At 38.9% G+C, this 24,065-nt stretch overlaps 2 protein-coding genes, 1 long non-coding RNA gene and 1 pseudogene across 4 annotated transcripts; 2 read left to right on the forward strand and 2 right to left on the reverse strand.

The window, feature by feature from the left end:
• Window positions 1-252: 252 nt before the first annotated feature.
• On the reverse strand, window positions 253-2,946 carry LOC131314663 (E3 ubiquitin-protein ligase SIRP1-like). Its single transcript, XM_058343467.1, has 2 exons — window positions 2,707-2,946; window positions 253-1,764 (listed from the first exon to the last, which is right to left on the reverse strand). The coding sequence occupies exon 2, from the start codon at window positions 1,728-1,730 to the stop codon at window positions 519-521; it is 1,212 nt and encodes a 403-aa protein (XP_058199450.1). The 5' UTR covers window positions 1,731-1,764; window positions 2,707-2,946; the 3' UTR covers window positions 253-518.
• A 5,009-nt stretch (window positions 2,947-7,955) lies between these two features.
• On the forward strand, window positions 7,956-16,022 carry LOC131313693 (RGS1-HXK1-interacting protein 1). 2 transcript variants are annotated; one of them, XM_058342143.1, is made up of 8 exons: window positions 7,956-8,420; window positions 9,826-9,892; window positions 10,243-10,320; window positions 14,459-14,511; window positions 14,708-14,844; window positions 14,935-14,999; window positions 15,597-15,655; window positions 15,754-16,022. In XM_058342143.1, the coding sequence occupies exons 1-8, from the start codon at window positions 8,142-8,144 to the stop codon at window positions 15,841-15,843; spliced, it is 828 nt and encodes a 275-aa protein (XP_058198126.1). In that variant the 5' UTR covers window positions 7,956-8,141; the 3' UTR covers window positions 15,844-16,022. The 2 variants fall into 2 exon arrangements, with proteins under 2 accessions (XP_058198126.1, XP_058198127.1); XM_058342144.1 differs by lacking the exons at window positions 15,597-15,655; window positions 15,754-16,022 and adding an exon at window positions 15,074-15,434 and having other exon boundaries at window positions 7,958-8,420.
• Window positions 8,428-9,609, forward strand: LOC131313700 (uncharacterized). Its single transcript, XR_009196275.1, has 2 exons — window positions 8,428-8,965; window positions 9,005-9,609. It is a non-coding gene; the product is annotated as an uncharacterized LOC131313700 (long non-coding RNA).
• A 791-nt stretch (window positions 16,023-16,813) lies between the features above and the next one.
• LOC131313695 (nuclear pore complex protein NUP214-like) overlaps window positions 16,814-24,065 on the reverse strand; it is a 43,725-nt pseudogene continuing 36,473 nt past the window's right edge.

A 24,065-nucleotide genomic window follows, 5' to 3' on the forward strand; every position in this document is an offset into this window, starting at 1 on the left:
TGCTTTCTAATGGCGTGGGGTTGTGTGAGTTTGTAATTTAATTCAAGTTATTAGACCACAATTAACAACTCAAATGACTACACCACATGGTCGACATTTGAAACTTCATACCGGAGTACTATAAAATAGAGACTTGATTTGATTGTCAGTCCACCACAATTGGCTCCCCCTATTTTTAGCCAAGATCTCTTAAACATGCACAAAAGTCAATCCATCATAGCATAGCCTCTTCTTGATTGGAGTAGTATACTATTTCACAGCAACCCAAATATATACACAAAAAACAACAATTCACAACATAACTATTTACATAGTAAAATACATAATAGCAGTTGAAAATAAACAGGGTTTCTTCTAACAATGGAAAACAAACATCTATGAACACGATAAAAGCACAATAATATGTTCTTGCAAGCACTTGATGTAGATGGGGAAACGCTATGCACATAAAATGCAAGTAAAAAGAACATCCGGGCAACATAAACATAGACCACAAGAAGCTTCTACAATTACCATACTCAATTTTCCTCTGTATGAGATGCATTTCTGGGTGCATTTGTTGGAGATGATGCCGATGTTGTGGAGGAGGAATTAGAATTACCATTCCCTGAGGATGAAAACAAACTAAGAGGCCACAGGAGAGGTACTGAAAACCTTCTACCGTTCCCGTTCCTCTCATCCCCATCCCCCTCTTCACCAACGCTGCTCTCATTGCCATTGTTACTATCTCCATTGTGGTTATCGCTATTGCTACTACTATTCCTGGAAATATCGGAACCAAGCTTGGATTCATCTGAAGGCAACTGAAACCTACACACAGGACAAGAACTATGAAGTTCCAGCCACGGCAGAATACACCCACCGTGGAACTTATGCTTACACGGCATCTCCTTTGCCTCTATCCCGATCTCCAAGTCATCCAAACAAACAGAACACTGTACAATCTCCTCAACTTTCACAGTGGGCATTGCTTCCACGGCCTCTTTTTGGGCCGGTGGTGTCCCATACCTGTTCGGATCATTCTCTGCCAAATGCTGCAGCAGCAAGTCCAGACCAGGACCTATAAAATAATCACCCAATGAACCAATTGGGTGGTGATTAGGGTTTGGAGAATTGTTCGAATCAAAAGAACCACCAACACCTTGAACAATTATAGTCTGATTAAAGGGATTTATCAGGATTACGCGTTCTCTGTCCCTACTTTCGCTAGACTCTCTATCCCTATCCTCCCTATTCCCATCCCTATTCTCTCTTTCAGGGTTGTCTGACTCGGATAGCATCCCAGCTCGAATACCTTGGAGAAGTTGAAGAATGGTGGCTGAGCTCCTCCTCCTCCTGCGGATAATGGACTCTAATTCCCTATCTAATTCAGTCTCAGCATCGCGCTGGCCGCTGTTGTTGTCATGGTCACTACCGTCTTCTTCAAAGCCTTCATCGTCAAATGCAAGTCTTCTTCTGAATCTTCTGCGGCGACGAGGATTGCTAATCATGCCAAGCAAGATTGGGGCCCAAAGGGAGAGGGCACGGTCAGATTCAGATTCTGTTTCTCCTTCTCCTCCAAAGTAGTCGTCATGGGTGAATGGGTGTTGGTCTCCCCCAGAGGAGGTGGAGTCCATCTCCTCAACAAATCCACCTTGACACAAGGGACACTTGATTATCTCTACTTCTATGATTGGGTTCACTGTTTGGGAGCACATGTGACACCAATATCGAGCTGCTGCTTCGTCCATTGTCTGATCACTTCTCTAACAATAGTTATGGTTTCTGTCACACCGAAAAAATATTGGTCAAACTGGAAAAGTCAGCCACACAGTCCAACAAAATCAGACAAATTACTTCTTAAAGCTCTGTTGGGCACCACACAAAGTTTAACAGATCAATGTAATCAAGGAATAACGATCTTCCCCGTTACCAAACCAAACTGAGGTGTATGTCCCACTTAATTGGGTCGGCAAGATCTTCTCCAATACGGGGGAGTAATGGAGAGGCTCGTAACATTGCAGGTTAAGGGAATATCCCCAAAATTTTGCAATTCAAACTGTGCTCCAATTTCCAAAATCTCGTTACATTTTTAAGGGTCTTGAATCTTGATAAGACCTCCCACTAGGAGGCGGATAATATGTGTATAACGCCAAAGAAGTTCGAATTTTAATACACATCTCGCACATATCAATACATTCTCACGAATATCAATACATTTGTTTTTGGGATATTGACACCTCTTTTTTACATTTTTCACCGCCCTAAGAGCTGTGATTAGCATTTTCGTTTCTTAAATCCTTGATAAAGACCGCACTTCACCCTCAACATGGCACAAAGAAATGCACCATGTATGGAGAAATCAAGAGAAGTATAAAGATGAAGTCAAGGGTAAATGATTTTCAGGCTGTAGAACAAAGTCATCAATTTTTTTCAGAAAAAAAAAACAACAAATTTTACAAAATACCGTCCGCTTCTCCCTTCAAACAGCAAAGCAATTAGAGGGAAAAGGAAAAAGGAAAGAAAAAAAAAAGAGTGAGGATATAACCCTCGGCAGAAAACATGAATTTCATTCATAAAATAGGTTCATGGAAATTGTTATATGACAAAAAGAAGAGGGATAATCGTCCAAGAAATGTATAGATCTGGACATTAATGGGCAAAATCAGGCAAAGAATCGTAAAAGAAAATCATCAAAATTGAAGTTGGGAGAGAATCTTGACTTACCTTGATCAGATCAGATGAATCTCAGAATCCGCTGAAATAGAGATCCTACAGAGGACTTTTGTCAAAAAAACAAGCAGATCTTTTTATTTCTGGGGGTAATATGCGATGACCCGAATCCAAGAAGCTAAATTATAGGAATGAGAGAGAGAGAGAGAGGAATGGACGGGTGGGCGCGTAATAATCTACTATAGTACGGAGTAGTATACTATATTTTAGAGCAGCAGAAGAGTCTAGAACATTACAACAAGTATTTGGATTAGGAAAAATTATTTAATACTCTCGGTGTATACTTCTTCTCCTCTTATAACATGTGAGGCTCATGCGAAATTCACATGTAGACCCCATATGTTATGTGAGGTGAGAAAGTATATACCGGAAATATTGAATAATTACTCTTTGATTAGAATAAAAAATTGATTTTGACACTCTATTTTATATCTTAATCATATGAAAAAACAAAACAAAAAATAAAATATCATTAGTTAAATTGAAGTGCCAAAATCATGTCCTTTAAAATGAGTTGATTTCGACAAATTTGACAGATAATAGAATTGCCCAATTACTGTATTTTGTTTGAATGGAAGGTAGAAAGTGTTGACACGCATTTTGTTTTTCCGTAAAACCTTTGATTTCTTCTAACTGCATTCCGAACCTCGCACCAACCAAAAGATATAGTACTACTAGTACACAGTGTGAAGTATTCAAGTTTTTGCAAAGTAAAAAATTGCAAAAACAGTGGGAGGTATTCAGAAGTTTTTATGTTCTCCTTGTATATAAAGGGAAAAAAATTAGGTGCCCTAGCTAGCTTCCGGGAGATATGGCTCTCAGTCCATCTAGTTATACCCCTTTAACTTTCAAAGGAGATATTTGGGGTTAGAGTCTATAGAGAGATGTCGAACCCCCTAATTAGTTGTTAACTCACTACTTTTCGGCTAACCCCCCACTGATGTATACAATATTAGCAAAAAAAAAATCAACTTCCGGAAAAGCCCAATTAAAGCAGTAGAAATGCCAGCAAATCTCCGCCGAAGAATCCATTTGTATCTGTCACAATGGAATTAAAAGAGGAGAGAGCGAGAGATGAATGTTTAATTCGAGTGTGAAAAGAGTAGAAATTCCACCCTGTGGTGATTCGGATATTTGCAAAATTTATATCACACCCCAGTGTGAATTTAAATTCTATACTTTGTGAAATTATATATTGTCCAATCCGAAACTCATATTCCATAATATAAATAGGTCAATGAATTAGATAGATATTGACATTTAAATATGCTAACAACAGAGATGAAGTTTATGAGAAGTAAAGGATAAAGGACAACCATTCCAAGGTGCTTCCTTCTCTCTCTTAAATTAGTGAGTGGATCTTTCCGTTAAAAATACACATATGTAGGAAGAAATATGAAGAGAGAAAAAAAATCTATAACCATCGCAATAAGCGATAAACAATCTTGATAAACATGAAAATTATAAAAAATAAAAAATGCAACAAAATTTAAATTGTTTACACTGTATATACTTTAATCATTGATTAATATAAAGTTGTCTAGCATGACTCTTTTTGAGTCGTACGAAGATTATTCATGTTATTTTAGCAAACATATACATCATAAATAGTCATTTATGTTTGGAAAAATCATAATTTGGATAGAAGAATGTAATATTTTTTTTGGGTGTTTCGCAACTTGTTCAGCATCAATATGCATGATTTCAAGTAATTGAAGTGATATACTGTATGTAGTAGTAGATGATATACTAGAGTAGTAAGAAACTAAATACTATACCTTAACCTTGATTCTCACATGAGTAGAGTATTGGAGGCCTTTCAAAAAAGAGAGTAGAGTATCGGAGTATTATTTTTATTTATTTATTGTACTACTACTAAAAAGAAGAGAAGTAGCAATATTGACCACAACAATTATTAATACTATATATTTGGACAAGATTATTGAGGTGCCAGCCAGAGCCAGTTCACCACAAACTGACGGACATGTGCTCCAAGGGAAGTCTTACTAATGCTACTGTGTAAGACTTTTCACACAAACGCGCGCATGCGTGTGTGGCTCAAAAATTTTGAGAAAATAATAGTATAGTATAGTATAGTATAAATTTGCATAGTACAAATTAACAACACTAAGTATGATTCGTACGGTCGTATCACATGCATTTGTATTCCTAGGCTCCTAGCTAGCTATGCAGGCAGGGTGAACTTTTAATTAATTAATTAAACATGCATGGTAAATGATGTATCGGTCGAAAAGCTGGACTGATCCTTTTTATATATACACATTTGTACTTAATTACAGTATATCCTACGTACCTTGATTGTTCTTATTTATTTAAAATGATAATGTCTTTTGTTTTATTTTTGTACGTAATTGTAGATCACAGAATTATTAGTAGGCCTTCCAAAGCTCCAAATCCAATCCTTTTTTATTTATTTATTTATTTTTTGGGGGGGGGGGATGAATTATTTGATGAACCCATTCCTTCCTTATCCATCTCGCATCACCACCCATGCACTGTTTTCTAGTATTTGTTCTTCTTTCTTTTATTCTTTCCTCCACCATCTATTGTCTCCCAACAATTCCTACTTTGATTTATTTAATTTATTTATTTACCACAGTAGTAATTATTTATTTATGTAGCTAGTCTATTATTGTACCATGGACCCAATTGGTTTGGTTGTATAGGGAGTATAGAATATCAAATTAGAAAGAGATTGAAGTCGATCGGGAATAGGGGAAACCCGGGAAAGGGGTAAGGAGGAGCTGCAGGAGCAGAGCCTCTGTTGTCAAAACCTGAAACCAAATGCCCTCATTTTGTTATTATGAATAAAATTCTGGTCAACCAACTTCGATTATTGTATTTTATTTTTCAATTTCTTCACTCATTTGTATAACTGTCATCTTTAATTTTGTGGCAATGATATTTCTTAAGTATCTAAGACTGGGTGTATGTTTTTGTGATTCAAGCACTAAATATTATACAATAATTTTCACACAAAATATAATAATTAGAGGGCTGAGATAGCTTTATGTAACGAGAAAACACTTTGAACTTATGGCCTTAGTTTAGTGTTAGTTTACAATATGTGCTAATCAAAGACTATGCCGGTTCATGGCTACATTTACCTTCTTAACGATACCAGTGGGTTTTTTAGTTATACAGATCATGATTGAATAAATAGATCAAAGCCGTAAATTGATGTAATATTACTGTTACAAAGTCGGGGTAGAATCAAAACCCTAAGACTTTTTTTCTTGAATGAATTAAGAAAAATATTAAAACTGAAATTTCAAATTTAATCCGGGATATGGTTGAATGATAGGAGAACAATATGAAACCTAACATAGAGTAGGCAAGGATAGTTGACATTGGGAGGTGTTGCCGACTTCGACTTCTTTGTATCATCAATTTCTAAATAATGTTAAAAAATTTCCACAAGTCTTGGAGGTTTGACATCCGTTCTCTTCCCTATGCCATTAGATCCACAAATCTTAGAGGGTTGACATCCATTCTCTTCCCTATGCCATTAGATTTTAAGTTATCTGATTTGCAATTTTTAGATTGATCATACTTCTAAGACTTCAAGAGGTTTCTACAAAACAAGTCCCTTGCCCAGTGATGTTTTCAATCGTGAATTCCCCCATGATTAAATTAGGCGGGGAGGAGAAATGTAAACAATGCAATGTATAATAGGGTGGACACAATGCATACCTCTTGGGGGGTTTTTAGGTGCCATATTAAAGGGTTTGTGATGGAGATATCCAAGGCGAAATCCATTGAATATAAAGGGTGTTCCGGATTCTTTGAAAAATAACTTTTAGAAAAGGAAGACAATTTCAAGCTCAAAAATCACATGCTTACGTAAAAAATTTTCTTACCAATATGGATCTTGTTTGATAGATCTCATCAAGATATTTTTTTTCATTTTCATTATATTTGAGCTTGAAATTACATTTTTTTTGAAAAAAAAGGTTTAAAAAGAAAGCAGAACGGCACCTAATGACACTTATTTACTCCTATTTTTTTTTATATACTGTACTATTATGTGTTTGAGCTAGTTAACGTACATCTCGACTACGTTGATTTTCTTCAAAAATTATTCAAAGAATTATTTTAAACAAATTAAGCGATTCTCATCATTTGTAAGAAACCGGATGTGTTCTCACACAATGCGGTGGGCAAATAGTCGACCCGCAAGAGCATCTCAAATCCTTACCCATTTTACTACTCATACTCAAAATTTGAGTAAAAAACCTTAAAACTTATCTCTAATGTTATACCCACTTGCCTACTTATTTTAAGTTTTATCCATTTTTTCACCCAAATTTGAAAAGACTCAAATTTATATCAATTTTAAACCCTTCTTCTCGCTCTCATTAATTACAGAGCTGTGCTATCCACACAGATTTCTGTGCACAGATTGTGCACAGATTTTGTTGTGGGGCCCACCACGGGTCCCATACAAATCATCCAAGCCGTTCATTAAATGTAAAACATTTTTTCAAGGGTCCCCGTAGAAAATAAGCTCAATCCAATACCTATATGTGCTTCATCCAACCATCTAACTTTTCATTCAGATTTTCGGATAGTGAAAAGTTGTACGATTGGATCGAGTATCTATAGGTATCGGATTGAGATTATTTTTTACGGGGACCCTTGAAAAAATATTTTACATTTAATGAACGGTTCGGATGATTTGTGTGGGACCCGTGGTGGGCCCCACAACAAAATCTGTGCACAATCTGTGCACAGATTGTATGTGTGTAGACTTTCTGTTAATTACAAAAGTCTTAATCAGAAAGTCTACACACATACAATCTGTGCACAGATTGTGCACAAATTTTGTTGTGGGGCCTACCACGGGTCCCACACAAATCATCCGAGCCGTTCATTAAATGTAAAATATTTTTTCAAGGGTCCCCGTAAAAAATAATTTCAATCCGATACTTATAGATGCTCGATCCAATCGTATAACTTTTCATTATCCGAAAATCTGAATGAAAAGTTAGATGGTTGGATGAAGCACCTATAGGTATTGGATTGAGCTTATTTTTTACGGGAACCCTTGAAAAAATATTTTACATTTAATGAATGACTTGGATGATTTTTGTGGAACCCGTGATGGGTCCCACAACAAAATCTGTGCACAATCTGTGCACAAAAATCTGTACCGGTAGCAGGACTCAGTGTTACTTATTGTGCAGTAATAAATTTGGATAAAAATATAAATTAAGCAGATGCCTTGTCCAAATCACGCTTCTAACCTAAATTTGAGTAAAATGGAGTAAGAATTGGAGATGCTCTAACCATAGAAGGATTGTCTCTGTTTCACAGCCCTAGGGATCGTCGGAGGAGGAGGAAAGCAAGGAAAAAACAGAAGGCAAGCAGGCATCGTTCTTCAGAGAGAGAGAGAGAGAGAGAGAGAAATGGGAGAGGAAGGGAGCGAGGCAAGTGGAATAGTAGGGGAGGAATCCTCCTTATCCTCTGGTTCAGTGAATCGTCCTCCTCCTGAACAAGAGGAACCAACACCACTGCATCATCATCAACTGCAGCCGCAAGATGAGGAGGAAGGGATATCATCAACATCATGGAAGTCATACATCTCGGAGGATCTGCCTCGTACTGTCGTCCAGTCCACCGACTCCGCCATTCGCTCCGCCCGTTCTCTCCAACACACCTCCCAGACCCATCTTCGCACCTTACGGGTCTGTACTCTCTCTCTCTCTCCCTTTTCTCTCTTAATTTCTCTTTTGTTTACAATGAAATGAATAAATATACGTCGGAAGGAATTGCTATCTTTGCGCTCAGCGCAGACATTAGGTCGATCCAGTTCTCATCGGATGGATCAAAGTATGATAGGGAAGGAAGAGGTTATTGTATTGCAATGCCTGATTTTAGTATGTTACCCATTCCTTGGGCTATATATGGCCGAAGAATTTGTACAACAACAATAAAACGAATAACCAATGAGACCCTAATCAATCCTTGGATTGATTCCAAAATCTATGCATATCCATGCTTCATCTGGGAAAATCAGCCTAGACAGAGGTGCACACAGCCGCACACAGAGACACAGACACAGGAAATGTGTGGATCGGAGGAAATTAAAATCAACCCGAGACAGGGTAACGTGACAGATACCAACTAGAATTGGGAAAGAGGACTAGAGAGAACTGGAGATAGTGCTGGAACTGTTGGGTCGGTAGAACTTAAAACCATCCCAAGACAGGGTAATCACTGAGATTAGGAAGTCAGGGCAACACCTACAAAGGACGAGAAACTATAACAGTTGTAGGCACGTTTCTTATGAGAACTTGGGGAACTTACGTTGAAACCCTACAAACAGAGAGATGGAGCCAACCAACTTGGGGAGCACCATGACCATGGACATTCAACCATAAGAGCATCTCCACGGGTGTGGTATTTAGTGTATTAGTGGTGTGTGCTAAGAATTAGCAAATAGATATGTGTTTTAGATGAATGAGTTATCGTGCTAGAGTGTGCTAGTTTAGGTATATGCTAGGATGTGTGCCAAGTTTAGGTAATCACACAGCACACATTAAGAGTGAGGGAGAGGAGAAAGGTGGTAACCATCATTATGAACTAAATATGTATCGACATATCTATATAAGTAATATAACATACAACTAGCTTACGGCTTACCTTAGTACATACTTTTAACAATACAATTGGAGTACTTATTCGATTCCTAAGCTAACACACTCCTAACACAAACGAATGTGTCCCATTTTTAATATTTTTTACAGGATAATACACATTTTGGCGCACTTTTTTGATAGCCCATTAGTGTGCAGAATCATACTCCCTCTGTCCCAAAAATATTGTCCATTCCGCAAAATGAGAACTTAAAAATGTACTTTTTATCAAGAAAAATTCAAACTCTTTGGGGCGGAGTTAGTAATATATATGCTGTATAGGTTGTCTACGTGCCGCATATCGAAGGAAAAATATATTTTACCTGCCTCAGAAGGCAAGAGAGAAGAAAAGCACACTCTGTTTTCTCACCTCCTCTCAGACACCAATATATTCTGCTCATTTTGCATAATCCTTGTTTTCTTTGCGTTTCTCAAAATTCAAGTTGTTTTGCAGGATTTCATTCCGGAAATTGGATCCCATTATAGAACTTATGAAGATGCTTTCTTCAGCAGGGTTAAAGGTGAGTTGCTGTGATGTAGGACAATAAAAGTTCACAATTTGTTGTTTCTTCAAAGGCAAGGTTGCTGACGTTTTATCTGGGCTTCATTTTTGATAATTTTCTTTTGTCGTGGAATTTTATCTTTCTATCCGTCTTATGCTTTGAAAGCTCAAAATTCAGCAACCCGCCACCAGAAGTTTTATCCATTATAATCATTGGTAATAGTATCTTATGCTTAGTTTTGAATTCAGGCAATTTCTCATCAAGGATAATCAACTTCTACTTCGTTGGACAATTTGGGGACATGAGTTTAATTTGGATAATATATATTGTTTTTTCTAAATTTCTCACTGATGTAACTCTTCTTGTAGATGGGTTGATGGATGCAAAAGAGCACCCATTTGTGGCTGGAGGAGTTGCTGTTATTGCTAGCCTTCTTCTTATGCGAGGTATGTGTTCTCAAATTTATTAGGGTTTTCGGCCTCTAGCAAATATAGCACAAGACTAGAGGCGGATATGGTTTTAAGCCCACATAAGGGGAGTGTTGCCCACTGTTTGTGGAAAACAGCAATGGAACCAATATAGCAAACAAACACAAAAATAGAATGTTCTTACCTTATTTATCATAACATGATTCTATGTAGGGGTGTTATTGGTTGGGGGTTGGTCAGTACGGTCCAATGGTGTTGAAGACCGATCGGGTTTGGGGAAAAAAATGCCAGGATCGATCCCGACTGAAATTACGATCGGTCCAATTTGGTTCGGGGTGGATTCGGTCCGGTCGGGGAATTCGATCTGACCGAATTGGGCCTAGTTGGGCCAAAGATACTTTCTTCTTTCTTTTTCTTTTAGATCAAACAATCACATGATTTAATGAGTACAAATAACGATTCTTACCAATAAAACTATAAAAGATAATTTTACGGCACCACGTCAACTTCGTTTGAGCTCCGTGTTCTACGTTTCCTAAAGGCCCAAAGTCAAATTGAATGGAACTAAATGAAAAACTCATTAGTCATTTGTATTTGAAGGAGAACTCTTCTCCTGACTTGATCCATGAAGCAAACACATTAGGTGTTCCAGGTACAGGGAGGGAGAGGGAGAGCGAGAGAGGACTTACTCGATGATGTGGTTGGTGGGCCGGCGGCGAACAGGGGCCCAATCTGTTAGAGAGAACAGAGAAGGGTTTCAGTCTTTTAGAGGGAGAAGGGTTTGAGCGTAAATGTGTGATCAAAGGTAGAAGCGCGATTTGTGAGTTTCACCCTTCAGCCATGTCAATTGATGAGAGCCACTGAGCCAGAGAGGTAGAGAGGGGGTAGGGTGAGAGAAGGGAGGGGAGAATGAGATGTCTGCGGCGCTGCACTGAGAAGTGAGAACGATGAGGTAACTGAGGTAGGGTTTGTGAGTTGTGAGTCTTGTGACTTTGTGTGGAGTCTGTGACTCTGTGGACACCTAGATGGTAGAGATTAAACCAAAAATTTATGAATGGCCAAGATTAATGCAAATTATCTAAATATATATTTATATATAGTTGAGTCGGTCGGTTCGGTACATGAATATTTGGTTCGGGGTCGGTTCAGTCCGTAAATTCAAAAAACCGAAACCGAACTGAAATTGGTTCTATTCGGTCCACCCCGAACTGGAAAATTTCTGCCCCTGCCCCGACCGAACCTCGAACCGATCGGTCGGTTTTTTCCCTTTTTTTCGGTCCGGTCGGTTTTGTAACACCCCTAATTCTTTGTTGTAGTTTCTCATTTATAGGTGACACTTAAGCGAATTTGATGTTGGCTTTAAGGCAAAAAAAGTCGGCAGTTTCATCTAGTTGGGGAATTTCACTCATTAAAAAAACTAATAAAACATTGAATTTAAATAAAACAAGCATAAGCTTATATTTGTGGGTACATAGTAACTCAAAAACTAACTAGTGGCTATTAGAAATAAACTATGAATTCTACTGCTCACTCCCCGTCGATTCTGGAGTTCACAATAAAAATGTAAGATGCAAAAGATCTTCATAAATATATGATTCAGCTTTTAAGCCTTTCATGTTTGTACCTTACCATATGAAATTCATTGTTTTGATTTGGAACTCACAAAACAACCATTATGTCATGCAATTTGGATAACTACTTACCTAATATGATACCCAAGAAGAAAAAAAGAAAATATCAAGAACAAGAATCTAGGGTGGATTTGGAACTCACAAATCAACCATTTATGTTATGCAATTGGGGTAAATACTTACATAATATGATACCAAAGAAGAAAAAAAGACAATATCAAGAACAATAATAGAGTTATTGCTAAAGGCACAGACGAGATCATAACTTTAGAGTTTTAACTTTTACATATTAATTTGAAATAGTTGCAAAGGGAGAAAGGAACTCTTTACTCTGTTAGAAATGGTAAATGAACATGGAAAGCAGTGCCTACCAGTGTGTTTAAAGGTGAATGTGCTGTGCAGGGCGCTTTCTCATGAGGCGAGGCGTAGCCTTCGAGGTGTTTAGGCGTAAGCATCTAGAAGTTTAACAGATGCATAGAGAGGTTGAAAACAATGCAAAGTAAAGTCATAAAAGCTCCTCTAAATGTAGATATATTTACGTTATTACAAGTGTACAATTGTTAGAAAAAATACATACCCAGATTAGTGCCTCTCACTTCAACCAAAGATTTACAAGCTGAGAGGAGGGCGAGATAGTGAAGATCTGTATGTCATGTTGTTTTGAGAAAGTCTATGCCTACTATGCATAAACATTCACAAAAGGCACACCTTGTGTGAACGCCCTATAGAAAACGTGCATGCTTCTGGAGGGTAAGGCATAAATTTTTCGAGGCCTCGAGACTGTTTTTCTATAGCCTAGCCTTGAGGCAAGTCTCAACTTAGCCTTTGAAAACATCGGTGCCTGTAGGGTCAGAATAGTGCAGAAGTGCAATAGGGCCATTACGGATCTGTGCAGTTGCATAATAGTCATGTGACAACACGTAACAAACTCAAGTCTTTTATTCAATGAATAGATTCTTAGCAGATCCCTGAAATCCTGCTGCGCTATGTTTAAAACCATAGGTGTGGATATGAGCTCACTTCAGCCTCGTTTGTCGGCCATGATTCTTCGAGGGATTTGGTGTGGTCTTTGAGGTTTGTCGGAAAGTGTGGGACTAAAATTAAGATTTGAGGCACCGAGAACTTGCTGGCCGAGCTTAGGAGCAGCAGTTGAATTCTTCCTTCCTAGTATATATCAAAACACAGTTTTGCCCTGTACGTGGAAAATGCATCACCCCTTAGAAGTAGGAAATAAGGTGGGAATTGAGCCTGGTATCTCTTCTTCAAATTGGGACTATATAACATCAAATTGTTGTACTACTAGAGTTTTTATCATGTGATTTACTTATTTTAGTAAAACAAGTCTATCATGGGCTGTGCAGATGGTGCTAGGCTTAAAATACTCAATAGGTTTGGGCTTGAAAAGAAGACCTTAGGTACAATGTCTTGTTCAGTTGGGTTCGGACAATCATACACCTCTTTTTTTTTTTTATGGTCCAAGATTGGCCAAACCTAGGAACAAGTAAGCTAATCATCAATTTGTTTTGATTTATGGTTCTTATGGTCTAAATACATTCAAGTCAAAAACCTAGTTTCTAGAAGTCAAGTTTTGTGTTCACAGTCCTAATTTTATTTGGAATGTTGGAGTAGGAGATTTGTCATGCTCTTCAAATCAATGTAGTTATTTTTCTTGATTAGAAAGTGTGTTCTGATTTATGGGTTTTCGAGGTTTCTTGTGGATTGTGTGACCGAATCCTAATGCTAGGTTTGGCATTTAGAATTTCTTCGTATTGTACACATGACACGACACTGACTCTTTAACATGTAGATCTCCAAAAGTTGGAGGGCATGACACGCTTGGGACATTCATAGGAAAATGTGTAATTTATTTATCCGAGTACAATACAGCAAAGAAAGTCCAATTACCTCAAAACATCAGGTATATAGTTTCTCACATTTATTAGTACATAATTTACTTAAGTGTTCCAACAAAAATGTTTTATCACTCATGCGTCTATATTCAATCAACCATCATGTATTGCACGAAAAGAAGGCTCCCACAAGTGTTTTGAGAGTGTCCTTGTGTGTTCTAGATTGTCCAAATGAAAAAATGGTCAGAAAAACATAAGACACTTTGATTTGACTTTTGAGTGTCAGTCCCGGAGAGTGTCAGTGTCAGTGTCCGTTGAGTGTCTGACACTGATGCGTGGCATCTGGCGAAGTGTCCTTGGTGAATATTGATTTCAACTAAAAGACCAAAGCTCTAAAGTAGAGTTTCATACTGATTTTATGATCAGTACTAGTAGATGAGTGTTGAGTGGCGTGTATTAGATTGTTTAGCAGTCAAAATCAAATTGTTTAACATAACTAGCTTTGCATAGTGCTGGTTGGTGAACCCTTTATTATTTGGTTGACAGCATCAGCTTGCATCTTTGCTGATTATAAGGACTTGATCCTTTCAACAAGCATTTAATCCGGAATGTGGGAAGCATCTTCTAAAAATGTCGTTTGTCTTTATACAAAATGATGTCCTTGGTTATCTGCAGGCTCAAGAAGGTTTTTGTTCCGTCATACATTTGGTAGGCTTCAGAGTGAGGAGGTATTCTTCCCAATTTTATAAGTTTTTTTGGTGAGACTAAGAAATAGGATGGTTGTAGTTTTAACCCACTGAAGCTTACATCGTCACGTATGTGTTGCACAACATTAAGTGTTCCAAGTTCTTTAGATTGATACCCTTTGACACTGGTCATAATTCATTAAAGAATTCAGCTCACATAGTTAAAAATGTATTGCAGGCACAGTTTGTTAGAGCTGAAAAGCATGTTAAAGAGTTGAATCTTTCTGTTGATTTGATGAAAAATGAGAGTAGAAAACTGCTTGAAAGGGCTGCTCTTGCTGAAAAGGATATGAGACATGGCCAGTCTGAATTAATGTAAAATTGTTTCCTGGCTGCTTTTAACATTCATGTTTCTGTATTTATGCAACTGTCAGTCTCATTTTTTTTCATGTACAATATTGATAGGAATGCTGGAACACAGATCCAGCGTCTTGCGAGATCTGTGTACAAGGTTGAAGTCCAATCTTCCGGTAAGTATATTATTCTTATCATTCACATCTTTGTCTGGTAGTAAAACCATATTCATCTTTAATTGGGAAGGCAGCTCGTTCTTCAGATGACGAGGGCAGAAGTTTGAGGGCTCATATGGGAGGAGGATATTCTTTGGATGAATACGCGGTTGCCTTCATCTGAATTCGCTGTTAATGGAAAACTCTAGGGGGGAGGGGAGGACTTAAGTCTATATGGGATGTTGTGGTAATAATGAGTATGATTGATCAGGACACAAGACTTGGGTTGAGCTGGTTTAGGTTGGGTTTGCTATTTGTGGACCCGCGGCTCCTCATCACCCTTTGGATGCATTTATTTTGTTGTGGGGCACCTCTTTAATTTAAGTTCCATTACTTTTTAAATGAGGCAGAGACTGTAATTCTTCTGCAGCAAAAGTGCGGTACTTGATCTCTTAATATTTGTGCATTCCCAGTGTCTGATTGTTTTGTTTCTCATTTGTAGTTTTACTTTACTGTGGGTATGTGGTACTAGTGCGACTTCATTCTGTTAGTTTTTTGTCGGTTGGGGATTAATTTGCATTAAAGTAAATGCTTGTCGTTTCATTACATTTTCTGCAGACTTGATGGATGGATTGCGAGAACTTCCTGGTAGGGAAGCGTTGAGACTCCGGGCAGAGGCGAGTACAATGTCTTTCTCTCATGTACAATTCCTCTCTCATATTTTTTACCCTTCTTGGTCTTACTCCACACACTTGCTATGTCTCTTTGTGGTCAGGTTGCTTCTTTGGCGTCGCATCTCCGACAGGAGCGGGTTGCTATGAACAGAAGAGTGTTGAAGATTTCAGAATTAGGCATACCTGTTTGAGATTCCTTTTTTGGAGAGAGAAACATTACATGTTCTTCCTTGCAAGTTTTTATAGGCGGTAGGAATCTGATTCACTAATTTTTGAATGACCAGATTTTGAGTACCATATTGCGGTAGCATCTTGTGTTGTGTTGTTAATGTATTGGTGGAGTTTTGAAATGTGGAGTCCATTCAACCAATATGTTTGATGCACAAAGATGGCATTCAAAATGCTGTACGTACATGTGATCATGGCAATGCACAAGGAATTTTCTTTTCTAACAGTAGACACCCTCAAAATATGCTTTACCTTTAAGGAACAGCACACATGGTAACACAAACAGAAAGTGCATTTAGAGTGTTTTGAGCAAATTCTTCACGAGAGTGGAATTCACATGAGAAGGATGTGTTGAACCTTAAGGTAGGAAAATAAAAGAGAATAATAACTCTGCATTTACATGGGAGAAGGATATGTAGAACCTTACCGTAGGAAAATAAAAGAAAACAAGTAGAACAATAACTCTGCAAGAAAGCCGTAAACCATGAACCACACTAATTTTTCTGCTCTTTTACAGCTTCAAACAATGAATTAGTCACCCACTGTTTTGAAGGAGTCCATGTGTTCAAAGGCAATTTCAGCCTTTAATCTCGAGGTCCTTCATAGAAGGTTGAGGAATCCATCACCATTTATACATGGTTGCGACAACATTTGCTACAAGAGAAAGCTGAAGATGTGAACCGGGTCATCATGACCCTTAAATACAGATGGTAAAATAAGACAATATGGTGATTTGAAGTCTGCTTACCAAATGCTACCATGCAATTCTACCGGGTCATCATGACCCTTAAATACAGAAGGTAAAATAAGACAATATGGTGATTTGAAGTCTGCTTACCAAATGCTACCATGCAATTCTGGGGTCTTCAACTCAAAAAGATAAGTGTTCGGTTTCACATCCTGGTTCGAAAGGAGACTCCAGCTCGTAAGTGATAAAAAGCAAGAAAAGCTACCTGCTTTCTATTTTCAGTACCTTCCTCGCATATGTAGGTGGTCAATTGCATATGTAGAAGGTTGATTCATTAGAAAATGATGCGTACATATCATCAAACTAATTAATAGCAGCATCTCTTATCTCAGCTTTTGGTTTGGACTCCGACAACTATTTTCTCATCTGGGTGAAAAGTGGAGATGGGGGTCTTCCAGTCCCTCCTGCACTGCTACCAAATGCAGAGAAGCCACCACTTCCTTGCTGGCTGTTGAAGGCTCCAAATCCACCACCTTCAATATAACGAGTAAAAGCCAATGTGAGCCAAAAATATAAGCGTCACTTGTTATGTGCTGCAAAAGAAGTGGGAAGAAAAGGTGCTCTACCTGAACTAGGGAATCCACTGCCAGAAGCAGCTCCTGCAAAACCACCACCAGCTGAGGCAGGGGCAGCAAATCCCCCTCCAGCTGCAGTAATGCCACCGAACCCACCGCCGCCGAACCCGCCACCAGCTGAGGCAGCGGCAGCAAATCCACCTCCAGGTGACGCAGCACCAGCAAACCCACCACCAGTTGAAGATGCAAAGCCACCGGTGGAAGGTGAGCTGATCAAACCACCACTGAAACCACTGCCGGAAGAGGGACTTGTACCAGGTCCAACACCGCCAAGCTGTCTTGACTGTCCAAATGCACCAAGAACTGACCCTAAAGCTTGCTGCCCTGATCCAAGCTGTGCAGGCTGCCCAAAACCACTTCCTGCAGCAGAGATCTGAGGAGTGGTTCCCGTACTCAACCCACCAGAGAGCGCACCAAAGTTTGTCAACTGGGATGGTTGGAAAGGTTGTGGAGATTGAAAGCTGAACGATGCAGGTCGATACAGCTCTCCTGTAGGAACAGTCATACTAAATAGCGAGCTAGCTGGAGTTGACACCACACTACCAAATGCCCCGCCAAATGGATTTGGCTTGCCAGGAGTGGGATTTGGGGATGAACCAATCCCAAAACTACCAAGGCGTCCTAAGGTGAGTTCATTTGTCTGACTTGTCTCAGGAGCTTCCTCATCCATCTCATCCTCGTGGGTGACCGCAATGTTTGCACTTTCACTTTTTCCACCACTAGCACTTCCAGACATTGATAGAAGTGCTGCAGACACGTCTGTTGCAAATGACAGTCCTGGTTTAGAATTCAGTGCTGCATTCATTGTGTGATTTGCCATGCCATCAAAACTCGGCTTACTCACAGATTGCAAATTAGAGGAAGGTTCACCTCGAGGCCTGAATGGCAATGAAGATTCGAGCTTCAAAGTAAATCCAGGCTCATTCTTTGGAGATGAACTTTTAACTGTAGAACTCTCTTCTGTTGTGGAAGTAAGCTTAGGTATTGGATGCTGTTGCTCTCTCTTGGGAGACTCAGTTTCAAAGTTCATAGAAGGAATGGGGATAGCTGAGGGGGCACTGCTTTTTCAGGAACCTGATAATAGGAGACAGAAGAAAGAAATGAAGAGGAAGAGCTCAATGATTGTGAAAGCAAGGCAGTCTGACTACCATATGTACCGGGTTTGGAACTAGTAGATGATCTTCCAATTGAGATGGGAAATGATGAGGTTTTTTCAGTTGGATCCGGTAAAGAAGATGGGAGCAGTAATGATGAAAGGACCGGTGCAGATGATGGACTACTGGAAGTTGAAAGCATAGGAGATGATGCTGTTAAGCTACCAGAATGGCTTTTACTTGCTGCAGTATCAGAATGGAAAACTTCTGCATTCAAGTTGGGAGCTGGTGAATAATGAAATGGTGATTCAAGACCTTTCCCAGATTTCATAAAGGAGCTTTTGGTGACGCTAGGATGATGGTTCCCATTCTCAAATGTAGACTTCACAAGATAGGCGTCTTCTTCATTTGAATCTGACATTTCACTGGGTTTCTTCTGCAAGGAAAGTGTCTGCCCATGTAACCTCTTGGAAACTGGTGTTTGATGTAGTTCCACCTGGGACCTCCCGGAAATGTTGAAAGCAAGGGCTGGCTTCTCAATTAGAGTTACCCCATTGCTTGATAGGTTGGCAGTTGGATTGAAACTCCCCCTTACATTATTTTGTCTGGCAATAATTGAGGATATGGGTGCAGAATGTGATGAGAACACGGAGGCCTGTTTTGTTGGTCTACCCTGAATTCCTACACAAATAAAATGAATAACAATCAACAGCAGTTTCTCACCTGTTTGCCTTGAAAAGTTCATGCATTTAGCAAATTACTTCGTTCACTCAAGTTGTGGCTTACCTTCTCCCTCAGAAGGATAAAAGAGAGTTGAGGTGGTGGTATAGAGCTCTGCACGAGAAACTGCTGATCCTTCCAGCATTTGGGACTTAACATGTTTCTTATCCAACAAGGCAGATCTATCTGCGCTTGCCTTGGCACGGTCTTCATGCAAGAGAACTCTTTTTACAGTTGTTTTTGGAGGTTCAAAACTAGCCCAGCTCTGCGTACAAAGCAAAATATACACATTTCTCAGCCCTGGGAAAAGACATCCAAAGCAAATGGCAACAAGAAAAGAACACACATAAACATGGACATGTACATAATTTACCTCCACCATTTATTATATTTAAGATAATGAAATCGCATAACGAAGAATAGAAACAATGCAACTTTTCCTCCAACGGTATTGGATTAAATTCTCATCTCAAGATGAAAAGAGCATTTTCTCATTCAAAAGTGCACGGATGGTGATGTGTAATTGCCCTCTCAGAAGAAAAACCTATGAAATGTGAACCTCACGCGAGAAAGCTGCAATAATTGGATTGAGAATTTTCTTTTTGTGGTCATTTAACAGTGAGCTTTCCCCAATTTACTTGTCTTGGTGGAACTTTTGTTGAAAGCATTGAAGATGGTCTCAAAATCAAGTAGTACAAGTAGTACAAGAGCAACAATTCATTTTAATCGCCAAGAGTCAAGTTCTTCATCATTGGACCTCTTACGTGTAAAGCTAAGGCTCTTCGGCTCTGCACTGTTCATTTAAGTACTCCCAAGCCAGCACAAGTGCTACATTCTAAGAGTGACCAAGGACTGGGTTAGTAAACTTTCCAGATTATCTGGTGCAAAAGCTTCACAGTAAATAATGATCAGATTGGTGGTCATCAATTATTGATTCTATAGTCCTATTCAGGCATGTACACTGTTTAAATTGTCAGTTCCGAAAGTAAGTGAAGAATTTAGGAGTGTAAGTTCCAAATATTCGCCTTGTCTGGCCCTGCTTTTATGAGGGAAAGGAAAACAGCACAGAAGGTTTCTTTTTCCTTTGGGCGTGTCCATGTGTGTTGGGAGAGACAAGAATAGGGGGGAGAGAGAGAGAGAGAGGGAAGAGGGGGGGTGATCCACACACACACACACAGATGGTTTGGCTCCATTGATATTAGGGTGTATATGAAAAAACCATTGCAATTTCTCCTCCACAGAAGTAGGTAATTGCTGAACCATGTAAAAATTGTTTTTTCTTTGTTTATTTGAGGGGTGTGTGTTTGCAGGGTATCCGTGGTGCAACACAACCTCAATAACAACTTCAATCAATAGGACACCATAAAATGGCAACTGACCAATTCATGAACCAACTTTCCTTGTTCCACACACTATGTTCCAATCAACCAACTATTTTCTACGGAAAAAAGTCTCTCTTTATTCTCTCCAATCTGTCAGCTACCCTGCTCGAATAACTGAAAGAGACATGACATAGGCCAGGAAACTAGAAATAGTACTTTTAACGAGGATAAGTTAACCACCTTATGAGAGACAATGCCTCCCTCACTGGCCAACCTCCTAAAAAACCTCACCGTAACACCATCGTAAATGGAAGTGACCTTGAAAGAAGACCCATAAAGGAAGGGCCCTAGACAAACTATAAGAAAGGGCTACCACTCAAAACCCTGAACATATACTAGCCCCTCAACACCCTGACCTTGTACCGGAAGATTAGTTCATTATAACAACCTTTGACCCTGACACCACTTCAAAATAGATGAGAGAGTGAAGATATCTCAATTGCTCCTCAACATCACCAAAGATGATACGTGGATTTGTGCAAGGGGTTTGATTACGTCTATTGATCTCCTATTTCAACATCTTTCAAGTAGATTTTGATGTTATAAGTTTTTGTTTTGTATATTTTTCTTACGAAACATTTTTTCTACAGCAGTTGTCACAAAGCGCTAGATTTTAGTGAACACCAAATTTTCTTCCTCTCACTGGCACTAAGCTGCACTTGGTCTCGGTCACACTAGATGTTTGTAACACGTAACCAAAGTACAATCAGAGTAAGCAAATGCAAACACAATTCACTGGAAAAACACCCCAGCTTTTTACTTCATAATGAGTACAAAGGATGCCGAGTGCTGAGGTCCACTTATGAAATGTCTACAAAATGACTGGTGCATTTCAAGAAATGTTACCCGGTCGAGGGAATCACGCCTCCTCCTTGCGGTCTCTGATTCAGAACCCCTTGTAACACTCGGTTGATTTCTCCTGGACTGGCCTTTACCAGCATCAGAGCATGAAGAAGTTAAGAGTCTTTTGTTTGAGTGGGTATCACCAGCTACTTTTCCATCTGGAGAGCTAAATGAGGCACTGTTGTAAGGGATCCCAATTTCTTCAAACAAGTCTCTTCTCACATTTTGTGTTTTCGCAGAAGGTGGCTCAATACTCAACACAGCCATCTGTTTTGTGAGACATTCAGAAAGTTGCTCTGCGGCGGCTAATTGTGAAGTCATTGTATTACGTAAACTATGCAAGGACTGGACATTTCTGCAGGGGAATACTTTATGATTAGATGAAGTCATAATTTCACTAGCCTTTGTTAGTTAACTTAAACAGAACTAATGGCACATCTATCAGACAATAGGTTCCCACGTGGGCTTATTGCACCAAACATGATACAAAGAAAGCCCAACTACTTATCACTTAGCAGTCAAAGAGGAAAGTTCTCATGTCAGCATGTCAAACTAAAATGAATAGTATGTGTAACAAATAACAGGTACTTGTTATAATTTCCATACCTCGAAGGCCCATATCTTCCAGGAAAAGTTCTTTGACTCATTTGAATGCCATCATTTTCACCAAATTTATTAAGCTCGAGAGTATTCAAATGCCTTTCCCATTCAATCAGTTGGTTAGTAAGTTCCTGGAACAGGGGGGAGGAGAGGGATAGTGTGATGACTCATTGAATCATAATTCAGCAAATTCTGTAACCACTAACCAGTAGAATGTAACTGATGGTCAACCTGATTTACTTTTGATATATGCTGCTGCTTCAGCTCTAGTTCAGAACTCAACTTCTGGTGATTCCAAAGATCCAAATATTGCCCATCAGTAGCTTGCTTGACAATGCCTTCCGTATAAAATTTCCTTGCTAAAACTGGAAACCAATCACAAGATCATATGGTGACTCAAAAAGATATTACCCAACTTAAACAATTGCATGACCGAACTGAAAAACTTACTAACACCAAATGAGATTTGGTCATTTAGTGTCTGCTGATTTGGCAGCTAAGAAATGCCTTCACTACTGTGGCCGAAATGCAACTACAATTACATATATATGCCTCTCCGCCTATAATAATGTCTTGAACTCAAAATATCTTAAATATACATAAAAGCTTTTGGTTGCAGACACTTAAAATTTTTAAGAAGAAACCATAAGAGAGGACAAAACATCCAAGCTCATATGCAACCAAATGCGCTTCATGTACGTAACCAAGTGGCGCTTGCAGCAAAAGTCATCACTGATCCAAATTACGAAAATAAGAAACTAAAGGATGGATTTGAGGAAAAATTAGTTGTACACCAAAGCAAACTAAGAGAGGACGTGGGAGGCTCGCAAGACAGGCTATTTAGCTCAGTGGTAGAGTGTGCCTTTGATAATTTTGTTGTTTTAAATTGGGCCTGCACACTCTCTCTTTTATTTGTGAAGACAAGTCTTAATGATTTCAAAGTAGTTAAAAACAAGTCAGCCTTGCCTTCGTATTGTATAAGAACATGTAGTAACCGAGAAAGTACCTTGCACGGTGTTATCAAGAATAAGTTGGATCTCCCCCAGCCGCTCATCCATTATGCTCTACAAACTCAAGATATAGAGAATCAAATGTAAATAGTCCAGAGCTACATGTATACATTTACATAAATGCTTTTCTGTGTCTGTCTCTGTGACAGAGAAGTATGTAATTGCTAGGAAATTGGTTTACACAAAACATAAACATTGCGTACAACGAGAAATACAGGGGATATCACACATGTTGAGGACAGACATAAAGAGCTAGCAGACAACAGAGTAAATAAAAATAAATTTGTTCCCATGAAGTCCATAATTGACAGTTCAAGCAGATTTTGTCAGCATTGGTTACAGGTTACAACACAATTAATTCTGCCAATCTCAAGAGCTTACCTCGAGACAGAAATCCAGTTAGATGGTAATTTCAGATTTGGTTGACAGGAACACTAAACAAAGGACAGGAAGACCTCCAAAGATGAGAATAAAAAAGTAAACAAAACCCCTAACTACGTTTACAATAACCCCCCCCCCCCCCCCCCCCCCCCCCAATCTCCAGAAATGGAAGATGATAAATAGAAAACTCTATTCCATCGAGAGTTGACCTCCTCCATCTTATCCAAAAAAAATCCAAGCATTACACTAACCACCAAAAAGGTGAATCAAAAAAAAATCTCACGCCTTTTTCGCTTCCTTGTTGCAATCCAATCTGCAAAAGTAAGCCACGAACATTGGGAACAAGAAGCCAGAACACCCAACAAATGTTTGCCAATTGAAATAACTGACGCTCTAAAAAGTATAAGCTAACAATGCAAAAACGAATGATGAACCATCTCTGTTTCCTCCTACACATCACACTCACACACCATTAACGACTACCATTGCAACTTGGCTCTGAATATTTCATTAGCCACGATCCATAAAGCCAACTTCTACATATGAAACCCTACCTTAAAGAAACACAAACTCTTTCTCAATATGAAAGCGAGGAGAATTTGGATTATCAAACATTTTGTAATTGTGGCTTCCGAAGAATAAAGTGACCGCCCCCTTTTGTCAAACCTCATTAAGAATAGACAACAAAAATGCCAATTCAACTGCTTCATGATCACTAATATTTCTAGAGAGAAAAAGATCCCATGTAAATTGGAAGTAAGTGAGAAAAACCATAGTTTTGTTCGAGGACTGAGTCAAACAATACACAAGCAGGAAAAAACATCAAAAGGAC

The sequence above is a fragment of the Rhododendron vialii genome, chromosome 13a, assembly GCF_030253575.1.
Source record: "Rhododendron vialii isolate Sample 1 chromosome 13a, ASM3025357v1".
Taxonomy (NCBI): Eukaryota; Viridiplantae; Streptophyta; class Magnoliopsida; order Ericales; family Ericaceae; genus Rhododendron; species Rhododendron vialii.